The sequence below is a fragment of the Stegostoma tigrinum genome, chromosome 11 (assembly GCF_030684315.1).
Source record: "Stegostoma tigrinum isolate sSteTig4 chromosome 11, sSteTig4.hap1, whole genome shotgun sequence".
Taxonomy (NCBI): domain Eukaryota; kingdom Metazoa; phylum Chordata; class Chondrichthyes; order Orectolobiformes; family Stegostomatidae; genus Stegostoma; species Stegostoma tigrinum.
In genome coordinates this window covers 63,146,686-63,173,594 of record NC_081364.1, presented here as the reverse complement: position 1 = coordinate 63,173,594, position 26,909 = coordinate 63,146,686, and the positions used below count along the sequence as shown (strand labels likewise).

The 26,909-nt window shown below is 41.8% G+C and overlaps 3 protein-coding genes across 5 annotated transcripts in view; 1 reads left to right on the top strand and 2 right to left on the bottom strand.

The window, feature by feature from the left end:
- Positions 1 to 367: 367 nt before the first annotated feature.
- Positions 368 to 11,145, bottom strand: LOC125460588 (transmembrane reductase CYB561D2). Its single transcript, XM_048548209.2, has 3 exons — positions 10,922 to 11,145; positions 8,554 to 8,591; positions 368 to 2,864 (listed from the first exon to the last, which is right to left on the bottom strand). Exons 1-3 carry the CDS (start codon positions 11,043 to 11,045, stop codon positions 2,361 to 2,363), a joined length of 666 nt encoding a protein of 221 aa, XP_048404166.1. The 5' UTR covers positions 11,046 to 11,145; the 3' UTR covers positions 368 to 2,360.
- A 61-nt stretch (positions 11,146 to 11,206) lies between these two features.
- Positions 11,207 to 26,909, top strand: part of nprl2 (NPR2 like, GATOR1 complex subunit) — a 34,859-nt gene continuing 19,156 nt past the window's right edge. For 2 of the 3 annotated variants that reach the window (XM_059649502.1, XM_048547398.2), the window contains exons 1-6: positions 11,207 to 11,373; positions 14,059 to 14,150; positions 15,906 to 16,074; positions 16,431 to 16,539; positions 21,362 to 21,498; positions 24,869 to 24,966. In XM_059649502.1, the coding sequence (XP_059505485.1) occupies positions 11,302 to 11,373; positions 14,059 to 14,150; positions 15,906 to 16,074; positions 16,431 to 16,539; positions 21,362 to 21,498; positions 24,869 to 24,966 (677 nt within the window). In that variant the 5' untranslated portion in view covers positions 11,207 to 11,301. Of the gene's footprint in view, positions 11,390 to 14,058; positions 14,151 to 15,905; positions 16,075 to 16,430; positions 16,540 to 21,361; positions 21,499 to 24,868; positions 24,967 to 26,909 lie in introns of all 3 variants that reach the window. The other variant, XM_059649503.1, reaches the window with a different exon arrangement.
- The window catches only part of pcbp4 (poly(rC) binding protein 4), an 85,006-nt gene continuing 71,781 nt past the window's right edge, over positions 13,685 to 26,909 (bottom strand). Inside the window, exon 13 of the mRNA XM_059649501.1 lies at positions 13,685 to 13,757. Within this exon, the coding sequence (XP_059505484.1) occupies positions 13,700 to 13,757 (58 nt within the window). The 3' untranslated portion in view covers positions 13,685 to 13,699. The remainder of the gene's footprint in view (positions 13,758 to 26,909) is intronic.

Sequence of the window (26,909 nt, the reverse complement as noted above, 5' to 3'; positions counted from 1 at the left end):
TTTTTAAAACTAAATCTGATTTTACACATCTTAAAATTGGAATTGTGTAAAATTGTGACAAACAAGGTGGGGTGGGCTGCAAGTCAGTAGTCCAACCATTGAAACAACAGTAGGATGGTAAGAGATGTGAAATGGGCTGCCAACTCATTATCATCTGTACTACTGTGTAACATTTTACCTCATACCTTCAATTATAGTAATTCAATTCAAAGGGACATCTACCAAGTCAAACTTAGAAGAAGAGAGATACCCTGGTGAATAAAGTCCTTTTGGGACAGACCCCTCTTGGCATTCACTTTGCATTTCTTACAACAGAATGTACAGCCTAACTGAACACAGAAAGCATTCAAGCAAGACAGATTGCCATATGTGAATGGTGATCATTTATTTTGTTTACACATAGCTGGAAAGCACTGACTGAACAGCCCAGTACAGCTTCAGTAAACCAATCAAATTCAGATACACATTAATCAGGAATAAAAGCTTAGTCAAGCAGACAGATCTAAATCTGTCAGGCTTCTAGCACTATCAATAAGTGCGATACAAATAACAGGGCACATCTCAGACACCTCAATATTAAAGCTTTTGTGCTACAATATTACCTTTAGAAACTGTGACCATGAACAAAGAGCTTTGTGTGCTTATTCAGGGTAATTGAAAAGGCACATGGTGCTTGAATGTTGTTGGAATTCAATTAATTTGCTGCTTTGTTTCAACTATAGGACTATCCTTCATAATCCAAGTATGGCAGCACCGACCCTAAGAATAAGTCTGAGAAATCCAACATTTTTCATCATCAGTCTGCCCACAGTAATTCTCTTCAGTCCCTGTAGGTATTTTCAGTTCAAGTCTGTAGTTCGATAAAAATTTTCCCTTTCAGTTTCATTTCAATGTCACATCATCCTTTGTTTAAATTAATAGTCTATGTCTACCAAACCCTTTGGTCTCTTAACTCTAAGATCGCAACCAGCCTCTGGTTGCTTCAGTCAGACAAAAGTAACAAGGATAGACCAGGTATCAATACTGTACAAGAGAGCTTTCTGCATCCATAGCCAAATCCCTTGCAGGAAAATCTCAGGTCTGCTTGTGTGGTTCTACTTATGGCTCAAAGTCAACAAGGATACTTGTCTGTACATAGGACCACAGTACAGTCTGCCAGGGGTTCTCTCACCATAAAGAGATTTTTAAGTTGACTGTTGAAGTTCAAGTTCAAGTTCATTTTTCAGGGCCTAAGATCTAATTTGCAACCAGGACAATATCTTTGGGAGTGAAACTGGTCAGGACACCAGTCTGTTATACACTTTACCAGATTTTCTGGTAATTGACTTTAATAAAATTTAATATCGAGTGCAGTTGGCAACTCAGAACCTGTCTGTTAGGCCCGTGCACATTGAAGCTCACCCCGTTGAGTGGTCTTTAGGTAGTGTTAACAGAGAAAAGGTTTTGATCACATAGATGCTGCACAAGCTAACCTCCTCAATACAAACAAACACTGTCCAATCAGTAATAAAGAAATCTCTCAATATGTGGCAGATGAGGTAAAGTATTCACATAATACTGCAGGGACACACATATACATACGCACAAAAAACCAGAATTAAATATTTACAAAATAATTGCTTTGGAATGTGCAGGTTGACAAGAAAACAGTACAATTAAAATTGCATCTACATCAATAAACAAACAACTTATAATTAAAAGGACTGAAGTTTGCCATCCCTTGCACTGTAAAATTCTACAGAGGGGATTAAGGAAGGTTGGGATAAGTTGGGACAAAAACAAACCATCATATGTGAAATGAGGACACAAACAACTGAAGGGTTAAAAGTGATGGGTTTCAAACAATTTCAGGCAATGGAAATTTTGATTTGAACAGCTTCATTTTGGATGTAGCCGACAAGTACAAATTTGTTTCTATTTTGACAAATATTTCCTTGAACTTTAATCAGTAAGCAAAAGGAATATCACTCCACTACAACCAAAATGCAGCACTACTTACAGCTTTGCTGACTAGCAAAGGGAGAACACATAGGGACGTTTCATTGTAGGTGAAACATAGACTCTTAAAATGTAGCAAATAATGTTAATTCAGCAGGCTAGGAAACACAGTCTCTTCAATGTTGAGATTTGCTTTCCAAGCTTCCAGTATGAATTAGCAAAGTCTATGAGCTGGAGTCCAATCTTAAAGTCCAGGTTTTGCACTGATCTGACCACACTTCGGCATCAATCACCTGCATTGATGAGTGGATCTTTGAGTAATGACTCAAGTTGTTTTCTTATCTGTTCGACTGTAGTAACCTTTCAGACAGGCATAAATCCAGGTCATTGCTGAGCACCGGTAGATGGGACTGAAGATTTTGTCAAGGCTGCATCCTCTTTTTCTTCAGGTAGGCATTAGACATCTGATTCATAAGGACCAATGCCAACAGGACAGGGAAGCAGATTGCAAGGTACCAGTTAAAACCAGTCACTGTCTCAGTGAACCATGTTGAACACATGCCCAGCAGTAGACTGGTGCAGCCCAGCAGATAGCCAACCAATCCGGAAGTAGCATGATAGACTTTCATTTTGGACAGGGACCAGTTTTTCATTAGTTTGGGATACAGAAGTGACACCCCACCGATGCACTGCATGCAAATATAAAGGACGGTTATCAGACCCACCAGACCATGCCAGCTGGTAAAATGTGGTTTGTCATTCAGATATTTGTTAAAGCTAATAATGGTCAAACCTAGAACAGCGCACAATGTGGCCATTCCTTGCAACAGCCAGTGGGCTCGGACTTTGATTTTCCTTGAGTAGGACAGAATAAGAGAAGTCTCTGGAGAGAACAGCAGAATGGCTTGAGTCATAATGAAGGAAAACTAGAAAAAAAAACAGAAACACAGTTAAATTGTTGCATATTAAAACTCCTGGAAATCCTCCTTTTCTGCCTAGATAATAAAATGTGAGGCTGGATGAACACAGCAGGCCCAGCAGGATCTCAGGAGCACAAAAGCTGACGTTTCGGGCCTAGACCCTTCATCAGAGAGGGGGATGGGGTGAGGGTTCTGGAATAAATAGGGAGAGAGGGGGAGGCGGACCGAAGATGGAGAGAAAAGAAGATAAGTGGGGAGGAGAGTATAGGTGGGGAGGTAGGGAGGGGATAGGTCAGTCCAGGGAAGACGGACAGGTCAAGGAGGTGGGATGAGGTTAGTAGGTAGGAGATGGAGGTGCGGCTTGGGGTGGGAGGAAGGGATGGGTGAGAGGAAGAACAGGTTAGGGAGGCAGAGACAGGTTGGACTGGTTTTGGGATGCAGTGGGTGGAGGGGAAGAGCTGGGCTGGTTGTGTGGTGCAGTGGGGAGAGGGGACAAACTGGGCTGGTTTTGGGATGCGGTGGGGGAAGGGGAGATTTTGAAGCTGGTGAAGTCCACATTGATACCATTGGGCTGCAGGGTTCCCAAGCGGAATATGAGTTGCTGTTCCTGCAACCTTCGGGTGGCATCATTGTGGCACTGCAGGAGGCCCATGATGGACATGTCATCTAAAGAATGGGAGGGGGAGTGGAAATGGTTTGCAACTGGGAGGTGCAGTTGTTTATTGCGAACCGAGCGGAGGTGTTCTGCAAAGCGGTCCCCAAGCCTCCGCTTGGTTTCCCCAATGTAGAGGAAGCCACACCGGGTACAGTGGATGCAGTATACCACATCGGCAGATGTGCAGGTGAACCTCTGCTTAATGTGGAAAGTCATCTTGGGGCCTGGGATAGGGGTGAGGGAGGAGGTGTGGGGGCAAGTGTAGCATTTCCTGCGGTTGCAGGGGAAGGTGCCGGTTGTGGTGGGGTTGGAGAGCAGTGTGGAGCAAACAAGGGAGTCACGGAGAGAGTGGTCTCTCCGGAAAGCAGACAGGGGTGGGGATGGAAAAATGTCTTGGGTGGTGGGGTCAGATTGTAGATGGCAGAAGTGTCGGAGGATGATGCGTTGTATACCTCACACTCCTTTTCTGCCTATTTTGTTCTTGTAATTTGGCTAACTCTCCGAAAGAGTAAGCTAAAATTATTGGCACAGCTTTCCTTATAGATCTGCTCCACTCCATTGTATCACTCAGCACACATCAACAATTATTCCTGATAAGAAAGTGTGAAGCTGGATGAACACAGCAGGCCAAGCAGCATCTCAGGAGCACGAAAGGTGACGTTTCGGGCCTAGACCCTTCACCAGGATCTCAACAATTATTCCCGATACGCCTGATCTTTTACCCTTGGGTTCTGTTAAGCTTCAGCTCTTGCTGTTGTCTATTATTATCTTCAAGCCATCTGTCTCCAAATTATCAATGTTTCAGGAAAAATCATTGGTCTTTCTCAATTTTCTTCAGGTCTTGAAAAAAATTATGTTTTGCCTTTATAGCACTTTTAACTATTCAAATTGTCATGGTGGAAAATTTTGCCTTCTACTTTCGCTCCTCACCTTTCCCTCCAATAATCAGACCTATGGTGACTGCCTTTACTGAAATCTCCAATATATTTTCTTCCACCTTATTTCTGAAGTCTTAATATCAAAAAGCTCAAACATCACTTTCGTTCCTCTCCCTCAAAGAGACTGCTAAGTACATGCCAAGTCAGAGCCCCCTGAATCCTCACTGTAACAAACCACATCAAGAAACATTCTGCATTAGCTTTTCAAAGATGGCTAGCCCTGAAAGTGCATCTTTCAGTAGTTTCTTTCCTATCTCCTTTCATGCTTCTATCTCCTTGTACACACTACTCCCTTGACCTTAAGCAGCTGACTGGGCAACTTGTCTTTCTGGCTGAAAAATCAAGGTACTGAAACAAAAATATAGATACTGGAAATATTTAACTTGAGGGAAAAGCATTCATTCTGCTTTTCTTTCCAAATTCTGACTGAGCCAAGTGTTCCCAACATTTTCTGTTTTTAAATTTTTCTTCCATTGATGATGAGCATTAGAACATAGAACATAGAACAGTACAGCACAGAACAGGCCCTTCAGCCCACAATGTTGTGCCGACCATTGATCCTCATGGATGCACCCTCAAATTTCTGTGACCATATGCATGTCCAGCAGTCTCTTAAATGACCCCAATGAGCATTGTTTGCTAGACCAACATTAATTGATCATTTTTTTTTCTTTATTCATTCACAGGATAAGGGCATCGCTGGCTAGGGCAGCATTTATTGCCCATCCCTAATTGCCTGGAGGGAAATTGAGAGTCAACCACATTGCTGTGGGTCTGGAGTCACATGTAGGCCAGACCAGTTAAGGATGTCAGTTTCCTTCCCTAAAGGACATTAGTGAACCAGATGGGTTTTTTCCAACAATTGACAATGGGTTCATGGTCATCATTAGACTGTTAATTCCAGATATTTATTCAATTCAAATTCCACCATCTGTCATTGTGGGATTTGAACCAGTGTCCCCAGAACATTACCTGGGTCTCTGGATTAACAGTCCAGCAATAATACCACAAGGCCATCGCCTCCCGATCAACTACCCTTGAGGTGACCTTGAGCTACTGTGGGGTATAGGGACACTAATAGTCTTGTTATGCAAGGAGTTCCAGGATTGTAACGCAGCAAGAGAAGAAACAGTGAATTAGTTTCAAGTTAGGATGGCATGAAACAAACGGGGATCTTGCAGATAGTGACAGCTCCATGCATCTGCTATCTTTGCTTTTACTAGGTGGTTGAGATCCCATGTTTCATTGGCATTATCAAAGGACTGTAATGTATCTTGTAGATGGTGCCACTCTGAGCAAGTGAAGAAGGGAGAGGATCTATAAGGTGGTGGTTTGGGCACTGATTAAGAGGGCTGTTGTGTCCAGGAAAGTGGGGAACATTCTCAATCACTTCTTATTCATGCAATGAAGCTCCTACATAGGTCTGGGGGAATCAGGAGTGGAGACACTTGCTGCAGAATTCCAGCCTTTCATGCATCTTCCAGCTAGAGTGTTTAAGTGGCTAGTCCAGCTAATGTTCCTGGCCAATGGTGATCCCACCTATGATGTTATAACGAAGGGTTCAGCAACAGTAATGCCATGAAAAATCAAGGGAAAATAGTTACAATCTCTTTTGTTGGAGAAATGTCCAAATTTCAAGCAAACACTTTTACACTACAGAAGAGGGCACTGACTGTTTGGCAAGTTGACTGAGTATCCAAAGCACTGTCAATGAGAAAGCAACAGGACTTTTGGCAATGGAACAGTTTAAAATGCCACTTTTCCTCAATGTACTAGTTGACTTATTTGCTACAGGTTTCTCTATTTCAATGTGCCTGAAAACAATCTTTGCCAATCAGTTTACATGTGAGATTCACTTAGTTGCACATACACTAACGTTGACTAAAAGAGACAAAAAACGTTGACGCTCTTCATCTTGCACTTAACAGGACTGACATGCAAGAAACTAAAAGGTTGGCAGCTTACAGTTTTACCATGGTCCAACCTATCAGTACTACTTTCTCATGCTGCAAGAATTGGTGTTCCTTTTCTAAGTTTGATTTATTGCAAGTCATTACTGATAAATGCAAGATTGAAAGATTAGACTTTGTTTATCCTTTTCTCAATGTTTAAGTTCCATATTATTAAGCAACTACTTTGTAAGATTATCAGCAATTAGTAAATAGGGTCCTGGCCACGTGCACACTTTGTGAACTTGATGCAGATATACAGCATATCTAATAAAGCTTTCTTGTAGGAAACAGCCATCTTGATCATATCATTGTTCACAATATATCATCACAAGCTCACTGAAATTGCCTGGTTTACCTCAAATCTCTCTGGAATGGTAAAATATCTCAAACATTTGAATAGCTTAAAAAAACAATTTCATATTGTTACTATACAAATGGCTATGAGAGTAATATTTTCCATTAAGAAGTTACTGAGGTCAGTCTAAAAAGATGCCCTGCCTTCCACACAATTGAGTAATGTCCTGTATGAATGTCAACCAACTCAAAACCAGGAATGTAGACTTTACATCTCAGTGATTGCCTGTTGAACTAAATACAATGTTCTTTTAGTAGCTCATAATAAGCACTGAACTGTTCTCAACAATTCTTCACTTGCAAAATCCAAAACAAAACATCTGCTGACAGAGGTGATTACATGATTGGGCAACACTTGCTGAACAATTCTGAGTGTATAGCAACAACCAATTTAAGCTAATCAGTTAAATTTTAGAAGTGGCTCATTTATTCTAGCTATGAGCAAAGTACATTCATATCAAATTCCCTCCCCAACGGCACCGAGAGTCTACCCACAGGTCAGAGGTAGCAGCAGTTCAAGAAGGTAGCTCACCGCTATCTTCTCAAGGCCAACTAGAAAGAACAATAAATGCTGGCTAGCCAGCGACACCCACATCCTACGAGTGAATAAATAAAACAAAAAAAGTGCAGGGTTCCATTCTCTGCATAGGAGTATGTCACAGCCTATATCTCCAAAATTAAAATCACTCCTTTTTTCTCTTCTTTGTTTGGTCTCCCATTCTAGAACAAACAAGGCACTCTGTTCCCTTTCTCCATCCTCCATATTTTTTGGAAGTTTGAGTGGCATCTGCTCCCTCACGTACCATACTTTGGATGTTAATAGTGGTGATGGCATTAGAAAGCATGGAAAAATGGAGTCTATATTTCTCACAGAGAAGCTTCAACTCACACCCATCCTGAAATCTGGAACACAAATCACACAGTCTGATGCCATTTAGCCCATTGTGCCTGTGCTGACTCACATCCAAAGCATGAACTATTCTTATTTAAAACCATTGTGTGATAGAAAGAGGTAGGAGTGGTGCAAGTTCTTATGATGAAACTGCGTTTTACCACAAAGTTTACAATCAGGATCCCAACTACCTGTCAGGACAGGGAGAGGACAAAGTGGGAGGGCAGTGGTGTACTGGTACTGTCATTGAGCTAAAAATCCAGGCTAATGCTCTAGAATCAGGAGTTTGAAACCTATCATGGTGGATGGTGAAATGTGAATTCACTAAAAGTCAGGAATGAAAAGCTAATGTCAACCATGATACCATTGTTTAAAACTCTATCAGATTCACTAATATCCTTCAGGGCAAGAAATGTGTCATTCTTATCTGGTCAGTGACTCCAGACCCACAGCATTTTTGGTTGACTTTAACTGTAACCTGAAATGGTCCGAGCAAGCCGTTCAGACCAAGGGGCAATTGGGGATAGACAATAAAGGCTGGTCCAACCAGCTACACCCATGCCAAATGAAGACATTTAAAATAAAAATTGAAGAGTGGGGAACAAAGTTTTTGAGTTGTAAATGTTACTGCTACTGCTGGGCCATCCTCCTCACCAATGAGTTTCTCTCTCGGTTATGCCAGAGAGGCGAAGTGACAAAGATAGCAGACACTTTCAATTGAGTCTGCTACCTATCCCGGAATGAAGAATGAGGATATGTTTGGAAGAACTCGGGAGGAGGGAAAGATAGTACAAGTGGAAGTGAGATATTGAGCTCATGTTAATAAGAGGCATATCCTCCAAAGGAAAAATGTTTAGTCCAAAGAGCATACTCTACATACAATTTACAAGTATGGATAACTTACAGCAAGAGCCATCAGGAATGGATGCCAAGAAAATAAACCTAGAACAAGAAAAAGTGAAACCATCAAATGTTGGTTAAGATACATTCCAATACTTGGTCATAGGTACTTTCACAGAATCACAATAACTTACAGTAAAGAGCAAGGCTATTTGACCCATCTTGCAGGTGCCGGCACTTTACCAAAGGAATACTAAGTCAAAAGATATACTGAGCGAGATTGACCTAGCACTGACTGTTTTTACCAATGTGCTGCCATATATGAAAACAAGTGGCATAGAGAATTGTACAGCACAGGAACAGGCTTTTCGCCCAATTGGGTCTGTGCCAACCATGATGCAATTCTAAACTAATTTCATCTGCCTGTACATGGTCCATATCCCCATCTACCCTGTTTGTTCATGTGCCTGTTTGAATACCTCAAACTTTCTATCTGCTTTCTAGAGCCTTCCCTTGCAGGACATTCCAGACACTTACCATCCTCTATGTTAAAGAAAAACATTTCTCACACATCTTCTTTAAACTCTCCCTCTCTCACTTTAGACCTATGGCCCCTAGTACTTAACATTTCCACCTTGGGAGAAAGACTAACTATTCATCCTATCCATGTCTCTCATAATTTTATATAATTCTATCAGGTTGTCCTCAGCCTCTGATGCTCTACCGGAAGCGATCAATTTTTTTCCTTATAGCTATCACACTCCAGTCCAGGCTACATGGTAGTAAACCTTATCTGCCCCCTTTCCAAAGCCTCTATGACCTTCTTATAGTTTGGTGATGAAAACTGCACACAATATACCAAATATGCTTAACTAAAGTCTTATACAGATGTAACATGATTTGCCAACTTTTATCTTCATTGTCTCAACCAATGAAGATAAGTAACATGGGGAAGGGGCTCCAGGAGTGTGCATGACCCTCATGGGGATCAGACTAGGTGTGTACATGCCTTGTTCATCACCATTTCCATTTGTGTGGTCATTTCAAGGAGCTATGGACTTGTACCCCAAGATCCCTTTGTATATCATCAGTCTTAAGGGTCCTGTCATTTACTGTATACTTTCCTCCTGCATTTGACCTCCCAAAATGCATCACCTTACTCTTGTCTAGATTAAACTCCAACTATCATTTCTCTGCCTAACTTTCCAACTGATCTATATCCTACTGTATCCTTTCATAACACTCCTCACTATCCAAGATGAAGATTGCCTTCTTTACATTGTCAATCAAGTCATTAACAAGCAAAAGCCCATAACCAAGTAGTCCTAAAGTGTGGATTACTTGCAGTCCTGTCAGTAAATAAATCCCAGTAATCAGGCTGACATTGGAATGGTCAGACATATCCAAGGTTTTGCCTTCTTGTGCTACTTGGGTAAATGTACCGTGGAGTATTCTGATGATTTAAGGTTAAATCTGAACCCCCATTAATGTGAGAGTGTTCAGTGTTCACAGTCCTGGATCTTGTCATCCCATGATGCAAGAACAGTGAAAATAGCCTTTTTCAAACTTGTAGAGCAATGAAACTCCAGCAGAACAATCTGTACAGAATTATCAGAACTGATGCTGGTGATCAAGGTTTTAGAACTTAGAACACAGTGCAGTATAGCAGAGGAACAGGGTTTTTGGCCCAGCATATGTCTCTACTGGTGCCATTCTAAACTAAATCCATTTACTTTGTTGATCATTGTAGCCATGTTATAAATGCAAGGATGTAAGGGTCTTCAAAAAGTCATCATTAACACCATTGCCACAACAGTGAAATACCAAATTAGAACATAAATTTCAAGTCTAACTTCAAATTATAGGTGCGTTCTTGGCTCCATGTTACAAGCCAAACTAACCATGACTGAGGCATACCCAGTTAGGCTGGATTTGTCCATGCACTATGCAGCCCCACTAAAATGGAAACCCTTCCAAGATGCCATCATACACATGCTGCTTCCAGTATTTCATATGCCTGGAGTCTTTTCCTCATGGGCAGCCATACATACCTGCAGCCCCTTCCCCATGGAATGGTGGTGGTGGGAGGAAGGGAGGGCATGCACACTTGGAGGCCCTACATCACAGAAGAGGGAAAGGGCGCTACACACTTGTAGCCCTTTCTCTATGGGTGGGGGTGGGGGAACATACTTAACCACTTCTCTTCCCTTTTGGGGGGGGGGGGGGAGAAGAACAGACACACCTGGAGCCTCTTCCCCATGGAGGGCAGGGCACACACACAAACATTTACAGAACGATCCCCATTGGGAAGTGGGGGGGGGTGGTCACACAGAAGACCTGGAGCCCCTTCCCCACTTTTGGGGCACGCGGACCTGGAGCCCCTTCCCCATGGTTAACGGTTGGGCTCGGCTTCCCAACCGTCGAATACTCACTGCTGCCGGGCCTCGAGACCAGCGCGATGACAATGGGGAAACCCAGGCTGAGGAGATGGGCCGCTGTCCCCGCCACTTTCCGCAGAGAGCGGTACAACCATTCATCACTGCTGGACTCAGCCATTATCCCCGGCGAATACAGTCGGTCTCTGCGTACAGAGGGAAACCTGGGAACACGGGAGGTGGGTGACGGTAACGAGACAGCGTGATGAGGTTTCGGGCCGTGGTGGGGGGGGGAAAACGTGCTGATGACAGCGCGCAGCGTTTTTGCGCGATGAAGTCACCACGTAGCCGGCGGGACCGAGAAATCCAGGGCCCCGGCCTGGGAGGTGGGGTCTTTGTGGGGCCGTGGGTTGGAGGCAGGTTTTTAACGGTCGGCAATGGGTAGCCGAATCGAGTGCGTGTTTTTCAGCGAGTTTCACCCGACCCTCGGGCCGAAAATCACCTTTCAGGTACCGAGGACTGACAGTAAGCAGGCACGACCACTCGAGGGGCCTCCTGACAGGGCGGGTACCAGTCACGTCTTACTGATGGTAGTGACCCCTCTGAGTCCCCAACTGCAGACAAAAACAGCAGCCCCCACGTTCTCCACAAAACTTTTCATCCTGCACCGTTGCTGCAAAGGAGTACAGATTCAAAGACCCACACGAATGCTGCATCTGGTAGCAGCTGTGGATCGCCCTGAAGACTTTCTGCATGGCAACAGTGCCCAGATTGGGCCTGAAATAGTTTATTTCCAGCCAGAGGGCCTCAGCTGTTCTACTTGCGAGGACGTGTGAATTGCCCAGCTAGGTTTTTTTTCCAGGTTCGGAATTAGGTTTAGAATTGTAGAATAGTGTAGCAGAGGCAATTCACCTCGCTTTTTCTCAAGTCAGCCTGCATGTTTCTTTTTCCATTTCAGCTAATGATCCGGTTTCCCCTTGATTGACCCTGTCTCTGCCACAATCTCAGACAGTCCACTCCAGAATGAAACAAAGAATAGCAGGTTTTAGAGATCTGGAAGAAATAACAGAAACAAGTTGTTGGAGAAACTCAGTGGAACGTGCAGCATATGCGAAGCGAAAACAGACTTGACGGTCATTACCAGATCCTGACCACTCACTATTCAAAAAAAAAGTGCTTTCATTTTGCCAATTGCCTTAAATATGTGCCCTCCAATTTGGTTATTTTACTGAAGAGAACAGTTTTTATCTACTTTGTCCAGACCCTCATGGTTTTGGATAACTGTATCAAATCTGTCAATTGTTTTTTCTCCATGGAAAGCAGTCCTGACCTTGTCAGTTTATTGACATCAGTGAAATTTGCCATCCCTCGAACAGTTCTTGTCAATCTTCTCAACCCCTTTTGACGACGGATTGTCAGCCACTCTCAAATTGTTTAAGGATTGTTTAATTAGTTTAATTCTTAAGTTTTTAATGACTTTTGCGCAAATACACCAAGGTCCCTCATCTCTTCTAGGCCCTATAAAATTATACCCTTTATATTCTCTCCTTGTGTTTCATAAAATTAATAAATCACACTACTCTTCATTAATTATCTGCAGGTTGTTTACAGGTTCCACCAAATGGTCTATTGCTTTTGAAGTTGTACACTATCCTCCTTCACAGTTAATTTTCCCCAATTGCAAGTTTTATCTCATGCATTAATTTTGAATTTGAGCTTTGTGCACTCATCTAATTATTATACAATCTGAAGATCAGGGGTCCTACACTAACCACTGAATTACCACCTATCTTAAAATAGTCTCACCTCATACTCAGAGCAGAATGCAAAGGGATTGTCAGTGGTGGTGAAGGAAAGATAGAAATGTGAAATGGTGTAAATGAAGGTGTGAAAATGAAAATTGGATCAGCTCTGCTGTGAGTAAAGTCAACAGTACACAGTGGAAGAATATAAAGGAGAGGGAGAACAGACTTCAAGGGGATAGAAAGAATTGCAGATGCTGGAATCAGACACTACACGGTATGGAGCTGAAGAGACATAGCAGGCCAGGCAGCATGAGGAACAGGAAAGCTGATGTTTTGGGTTGGCTTCTTTCTGAAGACTGGTCCTGACCTAAATTGTCAACTTTCCTGCTCCTCTGATGTTGCCTGGCCTGCTGTGTTCCTCCAGCTCTACACTTTGTTATCTCTGACTCCAGCATCTGCAGTTCTTGCTATCTCACCTCATATTCTACTGCTTATTTGTGTTTCCAATTCCCCTCAGAACATTCTGTATTCAGCCTGGTCTTGGTTGTATTATCTGTCGGAATGTTTGAACCCGAAATATTGAAAATATAGGTTGAACCAGTAACAGTATAATTTTAAATTATTTTCTTGGCATCTTGTAGGGTTGAGTGGATTATTAATCTTTACAATAAATGTTTATCTGAAAATGTGAAACTTAGATCTCAACTTGTGCATTAGAACTTGGCAAAAGATGTGTCTATAACTTTGACTCAAGTTGTCTAGAAGAGGACAGACTTCAATATTTCTAATACCTGTCCCAAAGCATTCTGTTTAATTTTACAATATTTTCGGAGCACTGCTTTTATTATAATGTGGGAAATACGGCATCTGTTATATGCATGGTAAGCTCCCACAAAGAACAAGGTAATGAAAACTGCAATTACTACAAGGAGATGGTGATGCAGCAGAACTGTCACTGGAATTGTAAGGTGGAGCCTAGGTTTTGTATTCCTGACACCCAACCTTTACGAGTCTGGCAGATTTTCTTCCATTTTAGTCCTCTGCTGTGTGAGACCTGACCATTAGGATCTGTTGGCCACATTGAATAAAATCAGCTTAACTCTATGGTGAAGTGGAGTTGCATGTTTGGTGCCGGTTCTGGGGAGAAACTGTAAAGAAATAAATTAAGAGTATCAGACAAGAAGTTATGCAACATTGAAGTCTTTTCTGCCTACTGTCATATTAGCACCAGTGTATCGGTAAGAACACTACGGCAGTTAATTTATTCTGAGAACCTTGGCACAGAGCTTCTTTACTATTCAAAGTTACATCCATCTTAAAGGCTGGTAGCCTGTTGACATAGCTTGTTTATTAGGTATTTGTTAAGCTTAGTTATTTAGGAATCAGCAAGAATTTATACTGCTTCAGTTTTTGATTGGTCTTTGAATCACATGTCTGGATCTGTTACAGGTGCCTGAGGAGTACATTTCAAGGGAACTATTTGATACAGTCCAGGTATACATCATAACAAAGCCAGAGTTACAGAATAAACTCATTACTGTGTAAGTTGCAGGAATGACAAACCAATTACAAGCATGTCTCCACTTTTCATATTATAGGATGTATTTACACACAAGTGGTTGTGTGGTAAGCTGGAACTTCAAAAAATCAAAATACTGTGGATACTGGAGATATTAAACAAACCACAAAAAAGTTGGGGGAAGTTCAGGAGGTCTGGCAACATGTTTGAAGAGCAAAACAGAGTTAACACTTCAAGGATAATGGGAACTGCAGATGCTGGAGAATTCCAAGATAATAAAATGTGAAGCTGTTGTGTTCATCCAGCCTCACATTTTATTATCTTAACACTTCAAGCCCAGTTTAAAACAGACAAGGAGAAATTACCTCTGTTGGTGAATTTGTGGAATTCACTACCCCAGAGTGCAATGGATGCCAGGACATTGAGTAACCGTAAGGAGGAGAAAGACAGATAGATTTTTTAATGAGTAATGCGTCTTAGGATTATGGAGACCAGCTAGAAAAATCCAGTTGAGGCCAGGAATGAGTTCAGCCATGATTGTATCAAATATAGGAGCAAGTTCGAGGGCTGAATTTGCACACTCCATCTCCTAGTTCTTATGGCTCCTGTGAAGATTTGAGGAGTCACAGACGCCTCAAATTCTGTTTCTGTCTGCATGAATGCCTCCAGTCCTGCTGCGTTTATCCAACATTTGTTGAGTTTGTTTGGGTGATAAGCTGGAGCTCCTGAAAATGTATATTTTCCCCAGTACTTATGCCAACAAATAAACAGCAGCATGGCAAGTTAGAAACAAATAACAAGGCAAGAGGCCATTCAGCCCCATTGTGCTTATATTTTTTTTTGTAAAAGCTATCCAATTGCTCTTTCTCATCTCTCCTTTTCTGTAGACCTACAATTACTTCCACAATTGAATCTTCTTCCACCAAGTTTTCAAACAGTGCTTTTCAGGTTGTAATGTGCTGCTCCAAGTAAAATTTCTCTGTAGTTCTGATGATTTTACTGTTGGCACAAGTTGTATTAAAATTATAAATGTTGGCTTTAATTTTGTATGGCCAGTTTTTTTTCCTGACTATTAGAGACAGTTTTTTTTAGACCAGTGGTTGAGGATTCCATTCTGGCCTGTATGAGCAGGCTAAGCACTGTGTCTGCTGCCCACCAGAAGTTAAAAACTTACCTTTGTATTTGCAACCAACACATCTGACCCTGGAAATGCTGGAGCAGAAGCTGCTGGATTCATCCATTGTGGTGCTTTGGGCATTTTAACAAGTTAAATTTAATTCTTAGCATTACCACTGAACTAGGAGCTGCTGTTAACCTTAAAACAGAAGACTTGTACTTACACAGTGCCTTTTGTGGCCTCGGATTGTCTAAATTGCTCCAAAGTCAACAAATTACCTCAGTGTTGTAATGTGGAATCACGGCAGCCAATTTCTTCACAGCATGCTCCTACAAACAGCTTTGCAAATGACTATAATATTCTTTCAGTGATGTTGATCGAGGGGTTAATATTGGCATGGATATGTTCTGCTGGTCAAATAGGGCTGGGATCTTTTGTGACCCACACCGAGTACAAAATAAACAGTGACGAAATAGGTGGAGGCCATCAGACTTGAAGCAACTAGTATGATTTGTTAGATCCCATAGTAAAGGTAGAAATCTACATATCCTGTGTTAGATTGATTCTTCCTTATCCTCTGCACCATATAAAGAAAATTGTGAATTTTTTTTGTTGTAAGTCTATATTTTTGTTAATCAGTTCTTTTTCTATGTTGTGAAGTACTTCTATGGATAAGAAGCTAATTGGCTGCCCCGTGTGCATAGAACACAAGAAGTATGTCCGCAATGCATTACTGTTCAACCTGGGCTTTGTTTGTGATGCAAAAGCGAAGACTTGCTCTTTGGAGCCAATCGTTAAAAAGCTGGCAGGCTACCTCACTACATTGGAGGTAAGAACAGCACAGAGCAAAGGCTCAACCTCTAGGAGCCGTCTCTCGTGAAACATACCCGTCTTCAAAGCAATCCTGGACACATCTGAAAATTTCAAGGATGTAAAATGTTCACAGCTTCTTTTGACTAGAATTAGTAATGAGAAACAAATCAGCTGAATGGGTTATGCACTGAGCTTCAACCTGAGGCCTTGGCAAATTGAAGCATTAGTGCAAAACAGTGTAATGAAAATCTCTGCTCTGTTATCAATAGGCTGTTGAATAAGGAAGCAAATTTGGTGGCGTTTAGGATTAGATGAAGCATCTTAATTTAATATTACATAATCTGATTTATAAAAAGAGCTTTCTTTTACCAGCTGGAGAGCGGTTTCATCTCAAATGAGGACAGCAAACAGAAATTAGTCCCGCTAATGACCATTATTCTGGAGGAGCTGAATGCTCGTGGAGAGTGCTCATTACCAATAGGTACATACGTGAGTACTTGGGCTTTTTGTATAGTGTTCTACTTCCTTGATTCTATTCCCACTAAACTGCTGACCAACAGGGTTCCTTTACTGGCCCTAGATCCATTGTTCATAATTCTTTGTCCTCAGACAATACATCTCCTCCTTCAAATCTGCCATAAAAAGTTCTGGCCCTTTTGCTCCTGCAGGCTACTATCCACTCCCAAATCCATGCTCAGCTTTGCTGGAATTCCATTTTTGAAACTCTTATATCAGGTTTCTGCCTCCAACATAGTACTAAAGCAGCACTTACGAAACTCATAAATGACATACTGTTTGGTTGTCGAAAATAAACTGTCCCTTATTGTGCTTCTCAGTCTTTTTGCAACCTTTGATATGGTTGGCCATGTGATCCTCCTCCATCAGACACATAGTTCCTCCTTAAATATTGGAAAGATTGAAGCCGTTGTCTTTCCTCCTCATCCCAAACTCTATTCCCAAACCACTGACTTGATCCCATAAGAAATAGGGATAGAAGTAGACTATTTAGCTCATTGAGTATGCTGCACCATTTGATCGATCCTCAAGTCGACTTTCTTGTCTTATCGCCATAACCTTTAATTCCCTTACTAATCATAAGTCAGCCTATTACAGACTTGAATATTATTAATGTCGCAGTATCGACAGCCCTTAGTGATCAAAAAAAATTCCAAAGATTGACCACCACCTGAGAGAGAAAAATGTCATTCTCATCTCTGTCCGGTACTCTCAGATTGTGTGCTCTGGTCCTAGACTTCCCTAAAAATGGTAGCAACCTATCTACATGTACTCTGCCTAGTCTTTTCTGTTCTTTCTACAAAAGGTATATTCTCACATTTCCCTACATTATATTCCATCTGCCAGTGTTTGGCCCACTCTCTTAACATGTCTGTGCCCCTCTGGAGACACTCATGTGTTATCCTCACCACTTGTCTTCTCGCTTTTTTTTGTGCCATCCATAATCTTGGTTATAATACATTCACTTCCCTCACCCAAGTTATCAATGTATGTTGTAAATAATTGTGGTCCTACCACAGATCCCTGAGGCACCCCACTAGTTACATGTTGCTATCCTGAGAATGTCCCCCTTATCTCAACACTCTGTCTTCTAATAGTGAGCTATTCCTCTCTTCATGCTAATATACTGCCACCAAAACTGTGAGCTGTTAATGTGGTACTTTATCAAATGTATTTTGGAAATCCAAATTCATTATTCCACTTTATCTATCCTGCTTGTTACCACCTCTAAAAATTTGTCAGGCATGTTTTCTTTGTGGACCTGTGCTGACTCTATTTGATTTTATTATGAATCTCCAAATGATCTGCTATCACAAACTTCTGCCTGACAGCTGTCTTCTGCTGTATTGGACATTTCACACCCTCAGTGTCATTTTAATCCCAAGATGAAATTCCAACCACTCGTCCAAACCATCATTAAGATGCCCATCTCTACCTCTCGAACATTACTTGACTTTGCCCCTACTTCTGCTTATCTGCTATTGAAACCCAGCAAATTCACTCACTAAGGCTCCATTGTTCTCTATGGAAGAAAATTCCAAAGCCTTTGTACCTCTGAGAGAATAAATTCCTCTTCTGAGAGAATAAATTCATCCTCGATTTCATCTGAAATGGGAAGCCCCTTATCCTTAAACTGCATTCCCTAGTTCTAAACTCCCCCACAAGAGGGAACATCAAAACTTTTATCCAGGATCTTATACATTGCAACAAGGTCATCCCTTATTCTTAGAGACTCACATTAGCATTGGCTCAAACTTTCCAATAAGTTTGATCCAGGAATCAACCTAGTGACCTTTCTCTACGCTCTTTCCTTTACAAGTATATTCCCCCTTACAAAAGAACAGCAAAACCTTTTAGCACACTTTTAATTGTGAGCTCATCAATGTGCTGTACAGTTGTAGCAAGAGTTCCTTTGAACTGCAGCATTGTGTAGTTTTTTGCAAGTAATATTCTGCTTTTCTGTTCTTCCTGCCAAATAGCACTAGCTCATCTTCCACATTATAGTCCATTCAACAAATTACTGCCCACTCACTAAAACTACGTGTATCCATTCGCAGACGGTTTGTATCCTCCTGATTGCTTGCTTTCCTGTCCGCCTTCATATCGTCGACAAATGTGGCTACGATACAGGATTGATGCTGATAGACCACTCCCAAAACCATCAACTCTATTTTTGCATAATAACTCTCCATGTGGCATAGTTTTGAATGCCTTTGGAAATTCAATTACATTAAATCTTTCAGAATAAATTTGAGTATTTTCTCAATGAAAGATGATATTCCAAATGGCCAAAATAGAGCCAGTATTTTTGGCTGCTTTCTGTCTTCCACCATCTTTGAACAGAGATTACAGTTGCATTTCTCCAGTACACTGGGATCTTTCTTGGAAATTTTGGAAGATTACAACCTGTCCTTGTTTTTGTTTTGCCTTGCTGCTGCCTTGTACTCTTGATTGGTAGTCACACATCTGGTATTGATTTATGAATAGTGTGGGAGTGGCCCATGTTTCATACAGGTCAACTGCTGCTTATTTTATGCTGTGCCTATTGTATATTCCTCCTGTTTTGTGGGGATGTTATAATTGGCATGTGAAAACTGCACTACTACCTTAATCATAATCAAGTATTTATTGAGCAGTTGCCCTTTTTAATGCTGGTTACTCACTTAGATTTCTCTTCACCTTCCCTGTCTGGGAACTTGTTTAAACCTTGTTTAAAGGCGAGTTGGCTAGGTACATTGACATCTAATTTACTTAGCGTTCTTGGAGCACATTGAACTGTCTGGTCTGCCTGATCTGTGTCTTGTATTTTACCTGTCAATTTTACTATTATCGTATTCTGTTTGGCTTCATTTTAATGGATGGGACAAACTAAGAGTGGCTAAAACTGAATTCGCACTCTCAAAAATGGGTGAAATGTCATGGCCTGGCATATCCTCCACTCAACCATTAACATCAAGGTCAAACTTGGCTGAATGGAGAGGGCTGGAAGTCATGCCAGGATCAGCTCCAGGTTTCTTTTAAAATGAGGTGTCAATGTCATGAAGCTATCAAACAAGCGCTACTTGCATGCCAAGCAGCATAAGCAGTCAAATTAAGCTATTCTAGTACAGGTACAATACTGGCATCTTCCTGAAAATATGGATAATTGCCCAGGTTTTCCTGCGCAAAATGCAGGACAAATCCAACGCAACCAAATACTGCTACTCTTGATCATCAGTGAAATGAAGGAAGATATCGCCAATAGAGCTATCAAGCAGCACTTGCTCAGCAATAACCTGCTCACTGACACCCAGTTTGAGTTTTGCCAAGCCACTCGGCTCCTGACCTCATTACAGGTTTGGTTCAAACACTGGACAAAATCACTGAATTTCAGAGGTGAAGTGAGCACCCTGGACATCAAGGCCACATTTGACCCACTGTGGCAATTTAAGAGCTCTTGCAAAACTAGAATCAACGGGAAGTAGGGGCAAACTCACCTTTGGTTGGAATTATACCTGGCACATAGGAAGATGGGGCTATGGTTATTAGAGACCAGTCATCTCAGCTCCATGACATCTCTACAGAAGTTCCTCAGGATAGTGTCCTGAGCCCAACAATCTTCAGCTACTTCATTAATGACGATCCCTCTATCAAAATGTCAGAAGTGGGGATGTTCGTCGATGATTGCACAGTGTTCAGCACCATTCACAACTCCTCATGTCCTGAAGTAGTTCATGTTCAAATGCAACAAGATCTAGTTAGTATCAGAGATAATGGGAACTGCAGATGCTGGAGATTCCAAGATAATAAAATGTGAGGCTGGATGAACACAGCAGGCCAAGCAGCATCTCAGGAGCACAAAAGCTGACGTTTCGGGCCTAGACCGCTAGCTCTGATGAAGGGTCTAGGCCCGAAACGTCAGCTTTTGTGCTCCTGAGATGCTGCTTGGCCTGCTGTGTTCATCCAGCCTCACATTTTATTATCTAGTTAGTATCCAGGTTTGGGCTGACAAGTGGCTAGTAACATTTATGCCACAGAAGTGCCAGGCAATGACCATCTCCAGTAAGAGACAATCTAACCACCATCCCTTGACATTCAATGGTGTTCCCATCATGAATCCCCTATTATCAACATCCTTGGAGTTGCCTTTCACCAGAAGCTCAAGTAAATACAATGGCTACAAGAGTTGGTCAGAGGCCAGGAATACTGTGGCAAGTAACTCACCTCCTCATTCCCCAAAGCCTATCCATCATCTATAAGACACAAGTCAGTAGTATGATGGAATATTTCACACTTGCTTAGGTGGATGCAGCTCCAATAACACTCAAGAAGCTTGACACCATCCAGGACTAGGCAGGTTTCTTGGTTGGCATCACATCCACAAGATTCCTCTTCTTCCACCACCAGTGCCCAGTAATGGCAGTGTGTGCTATTTACAAGATGCACTGCAAAAACTAACCAAGGATCTTTAGAAAGCACCTTCCAAATGCATGGTCACTTATCCAGAAGGACAAGGGCAGCAGATAAATGACAGCACCACCATCCGCAAGTTCCCTTCCAAGATACTCACCATCATGAGTTGGAAATATATTGCCGTTTCTTCACTTGCTTTTTAACCCAATTTAACCCCATTTCACTGACTTTTTCCAGTTAGAAACTAATTAAATATCGAGGTTCCCGTGGAGGTGGAATGGCAGAGCTGAATGTTGGAAAGAACTAACCCTATTTTCTGGATGATACCCGCTGCTGTTGGAGATGGAGTTGTGCAGTGCCGTGTTCTAAGTAAGTTTGATTTGTCACTCTTGTAGATGAATCCAACACTATTCACCTGAAGGTGATCACCCAACGGAGAGACCAGCCTGTGGTGCAAGAATATGATGTTCCAGTATTCACTGAGTGTAAAGAAGATTTTATTAAAATCCACTGGGATCTGACTACACAGCAGGTGAGAGGGAGGTCATAAGTGGAACAGTACGTTGTGTCTGAATGCTGTAAATACGTGAAAACCTGACTCTGCCAGAAGCGTATGCTTTCCAAAAGAATCCCTAGGGTCAAGGAACTACTCCCTTTCCTGAACATTCAGAATGTTAGTAGAAGTTGTAGTTGAAATATACACTGCTCTGGTCAGACTCCCATTCCTTGAGTTGCAGCCAATGGGAAAGGAGAACCTCCATCCATTGAAGGCTCTTGGAGAGGCTTAGGACTAATCCTTAATGTCTGGATTATGAGAGACACTGGGGAAGTTTGGGTTCTATAAAGCCTTTGCCTGTAAAGCAGTCTTATACAAGAGGCAGTCTGGGATATAAATCAAAATACAGAAGGTAATTCTAGTCAGGTTTTCATCTTCACCATAGTGCCACACCAGCTCTTATTAAAATTACAAATGGCATCCCATGCGACTACAACAAAAGTTGACTTCTCCACCACCCCTCACCATCCTCCTTGGCCTGTCTGCAGCTTTTGACGCAGTTCAACACACCTTCCTGCTGTAGTGCCATTCTTCACTGTTGTTAAGCACTCGTGGTTTCATTCTTATCTAGTTACCTATCTATCTAGAGGATGACTTGCAATAACTTTTCTTCCTGATTTCACATCATTTCCTTTGGTGTGTTCCATGTTGGTGATGCATTCAACAACACAATGTTAGTCTTCAAGTGCACTGATCACACCGAAACCACCTCATCACCACCTATCTCAACTCCTCCATTGTTGCTAAATTATCAGATTCATATTATACATTAATGATCTGAACGAAAGGACTGAGAGTGTTGTTGCTAAGTTTACAGGTGACACAAAGGTAGGTGGAGGAACAGGTTGGTTGTATTTTTAAGGAAGTGAGGAGGCTGCAGAAGGATTTGGACAGACTAAGAGAGTGGACAAAGAAGTGGCAGGTGGAATACAATGTGGGAAAGTGTGAGGCTGTGCGCTTTGGCTTTCTAAACGAGGAAATGCTTCAGAAATCTGAAACACAAAGGAACTTAGGAGTCCGAGTTCAGGATTCTTTTAGGGTTAACATGCAGGTTCAGTTGGATTTGTTTTTAGAGGGCTGGAAGATGTACAGCCTCAGGGAGTACAAGGCACTGATCAGACCGCATTCGAAATATTAAGAGCACTTTTGGGCCCTGTATCTAAGGAAGGATGTGCTGGCCTTGGAGAGGATCCAGAGAAGGTTCACAATAATGATCCCAGGAATGAAGTGCTTCTCATATGAGGACTCTGGATCTGTACTCAGAATTTAGAAGGATGAGTGGAGGATCTCATTGAAACTTACAGAACCCTGAGGGGCTTGGACATAGTGGATGTGGAAAAGATGTTTCCAACTGTAGGAGAGACTAGAATTTTTTTTAGAATTTCTGTAGTGTGGAAACAGGCCATTTGGCCCAACGAGTCCTTGCAAACCCTCTGAAGAGCATCTCAGTCAGAACAATCCCCCTACCCTATCCCTGAAACTCTGGGTTAGCCATGGGTAACCCAACTAACCTACATATCCCTGAACACTCTGGGTAATTTAGCCAGTCCACCTAACTGGCACATCTTTACACTGTGGGAGGAAACCGGAGCACCTGGAGGAAACCCACACAGACATAGGGAGAACATGCAAAGACAGCTGCCCAAGGTGGAATTGAACTTGGGTCCCTGGTGCTGTGAGGCAGCAGTGCTAACCACTGAGCCACTGTGCTGCCCCTAGAATCGGAGGGCATAGATTTGGTTTGAAAGAACAACCCTTTAGACCTGAGATGAGGAGGAATTTCTCCTGATAGAGTTTGGTTAATGAGTGAAACTGATTGCCGCAGAAGGTTGTGAAGGCCGTCAGTAAGTGTATTTAAAACACAGATTTTTGATCAGTAAGGCAGGAGAATGGGTTTGAGAAACATCAGCCATGATTGAATGGTGGAGCAGATGTTTTGGGCTGAATGGCCAAATTCTGCTGTTATATCTTATGGTCTTATGCTAATCCAGACAGGATAAACAGAAACCTTCTCCAGTTAAACACTGGGAAGCTGGAAGTTTTGGTTCTCCTCCAAACTCCATTCCCTAATTACCAATGCCATCTCTCTCTCTAGCAACTTTGTCACATTTTATCAAAGGTAAGTTTTAATCTCATACCAGTGCCATAATATTTCCTGTTTCCTCATTATCTCTAGACTTGACTTTCCTAGTGCGTTCCTGACTGGTCTGCCCTGTGTAAACTTGAGTTAATCCAAAAATCAGCTGCTCATGTTTTAACTCACTGCAAATTATGTTCCCCATAATCCCTGTACTTGCTGACTTACACTGGCTCCTCATCAAGCAACATCTTGACTTTAAAATTCTCCTTGGTTTCCAACTGCCTATTCCTTGCTCTTCTCTATCTTTGTGATCCACTCTAGACCCTCTGAGATATCTGCGCTCTTCAAATTCTGGCCATCCTTATAATTATTCCAAAGTTGGCAATGAGCCTTCAGATACCAAGCCTCCAAGCTGTGGAATACTGTTCCTATACTCCTCTACCTCTCTTTCCTCCTTTAAGACACTCCATTTTGGCCATTTGATTTAATATAACCTTTATGTGACTTGGTGTTGTACTTTGTTTCATGATGTTAATGTGAGACGGTTCATTAAGGTGCTATATAAATACAAATCAGTAGGTAGAAACAGTAGTTAAGAAGCTCATAACTGGAAATTTTTATTCAGACACGGTGACCAACACACAGAAGGACTCAAGCATAGTAGAGGTGTATAGTCTGCAATCGTTCAAGAAGTAATGGATGCTTCAGTTTGTGGGACAATGAGATCTTGCTGGACAAACAAACTAAGGCCTTCCACATCGGTAAATACCACGTGATTTGAAGACACAACTTAATGTTTTGCTATTTTTTGCAATTACATGAGTGTGTCACCCTGTTTTTGAATGAATCAAGCGCCCAGCTATCATGGAAATCACTCAGTTTCAATGAGTGGCTGACCTTGTGGTTTCTGCCGTATCACTGTAACCAGCAGACGACACACAGCCTGTGCCATGTGCATCGTGCATACGTAAAGCCTCTCCTAAAAATGTCAGCTTTACCTGCTTTAACCAAATCACATGGCAATGTTTCACCTTTTGCATCTGTACAGAAATGTGCTAATGTATCCTATGACAGGCTGTTAGAGGCGCCATTGCAAACGTAAATGCAGGATGCAGGATCATTACAAAAAGGAGCAGGAGCTGCCCCTTGCTCTTGCTTCACCACTAATTCCTGGCCAAATGGACAACAGTTGTCCAGTGATGACTTTGATTGAGCAGCTGTAATAGGGTTTTTATGCTCAGTGTTGGCTGATTTTGTATCCTTCAGATTTTGCCATACATTGACGGATTCCGTCATGTCCAGAAGATCTCTGCTGAGGCAGACGTGGAGTTGAACTTGGTGCGGATTGCAGTGCAGAATTTACTGTGAGTAGCACTGAGCAGTATGATGAAAGGTGTGTCAAAAAAATATAACTTCTGGAGTTTGGATTTTTAAATAGTGGCATATGGGACCAGTTACTATTCTGAAAGGTTTAAAAAATAAATAGAAAAGACAGCCCTTCTGGAACTATAACCTAATCCAGTCCGTTTCAAAGAGCAGGACCCCTGGAATGTTAATGAATTTTTGTTTACTGTGGCAGATTACAACATGTGGGGTAAAAGTCCATTAGCATATTTTTGGGTCAGGATAATCGAGGATTGATTTGAGATTAGAAAATCAGTAGATTGAAAGTTTTTAGGACATTCTAAGAGATGCAAGTACAGTCCCTCTCATAGAAATGAATATAGAACAGTTGAGGGAAAGTACAAGTAACTCTCTAGTTGTGCAATGTCCAGACCCAGATTGTTTGGCTAGAAATCTGTAGGTTATTAGAAACTGAGAAAGACAGAGATCAGTTTTGAGAATATTTATGCAAAAAGACTTCACAGTTCACAGGTAAAAACTGGGGAGAATCAGTTAAGTTGAACTTGAAGATCTGACAGCAAACTGTAAAAGAAAATACAGTATAGAAAGAGGCTATTCAGCACATCGTGTCTACACTGGCTAAATAAATTAGTTGTTCATTTTAATCCTACTTGTGAATTCCTGGATGGTAGCCTTGCTGATTACAATGTTTCAAGTGCTGATCCAGGTTCCTTTTAAATGAGTTGTGTGTTTATGCCTCAGAAGTAATTTTGTGGGATATTTGTCAGATCTGTGTTTTTGTATTGAATAGCATTGGAAAACAAGATGAAGCTTTTGTTCTGCTATGTGTTTTATGAGCTTTCAAACTGTGTTCTATATTTAGGTAGCTTGGTTTTGTTTTTGTATTCTTTGTAATAGACCTCTGTTGTTCAAGAAACTCTGCAGGCGTCTGTGACTGAACTAGTTTGTTCCAGGTTACCTTTCGGATTAGCTGCAGTTAGACCAACAGAGCTTTAAAGAGAAAGTCACCTCATTTAATACATTTTACTAACACCTTTTCAGTGTACCTGGCCTTTCTGCCCTTGTTTCTGTGTTGTGTTTTCAATGTGCTGATCAAAGTGAGACTTGTTAAGACATTTTAAATCAAGTAATTTTTCAGGTTTTAGGATGCACTGTCAGTTCAGGTACTGCCTGGAATCTGCACGTGACAGGAAGACAAACACTCTCAGGCTAGGGTCAGCATGAGTTGGATACAAAATAAAGCTTTATCTTTCCACACTGTTCTATCAGACACTCTTAGATACAGCTTGGGTCTGATCTGGTGTAAAGCTCCTTCTGCTCAGTTGCCATCAAACAGTCCCAGGGGTAGATACACCATTGGTTGTACATGGGGTAAAGTCCCCTCCACACATTCCCAGTGTGCAATCCCAGAGCAGATGTAGCTGATGTCAGATATAGTGTAAAATTCCATCAAACACTCCCAGGACAGGTATAGGCATGGGTTAGGTTCTGGATATGGCATCCTCTTTTCTAACCCATCAATTGTCCTGAAGCAAGTACAGATCACAAACAGGGTAAAACTCCCTCTCCAGTCAGGAGCTGCTGATTCTGGATTCTGAGATAACAAGGTGTGGAGCTGGAGGAACACAGCAGGCCAGGCAGCATCAAAGGAGCAGGAAAGCTGATGTTTCAGGTCTGGACCCTCGAAATGTTAGGTTTCCTGCTCCTCTGTTGCTGCCTGGCCTGCTGTGTCCCTCCAGCTCCACACCTTGTTATCCCTCTCCACTGCCCTGTGAAACATTTCCATGGTAGGTATAGAAACAAAAATTTCTGGAAATCCTCAGCAGGCCATGTAGCATCCAAGAGGAAAACAGGGTTAATAGTTCAAGTCAGTTATCTTTCATTGGAACTAGGCCAGTATAGTGTGGGTTAGATACAGAATAAAAGTCTTTCTGTGTTGCCT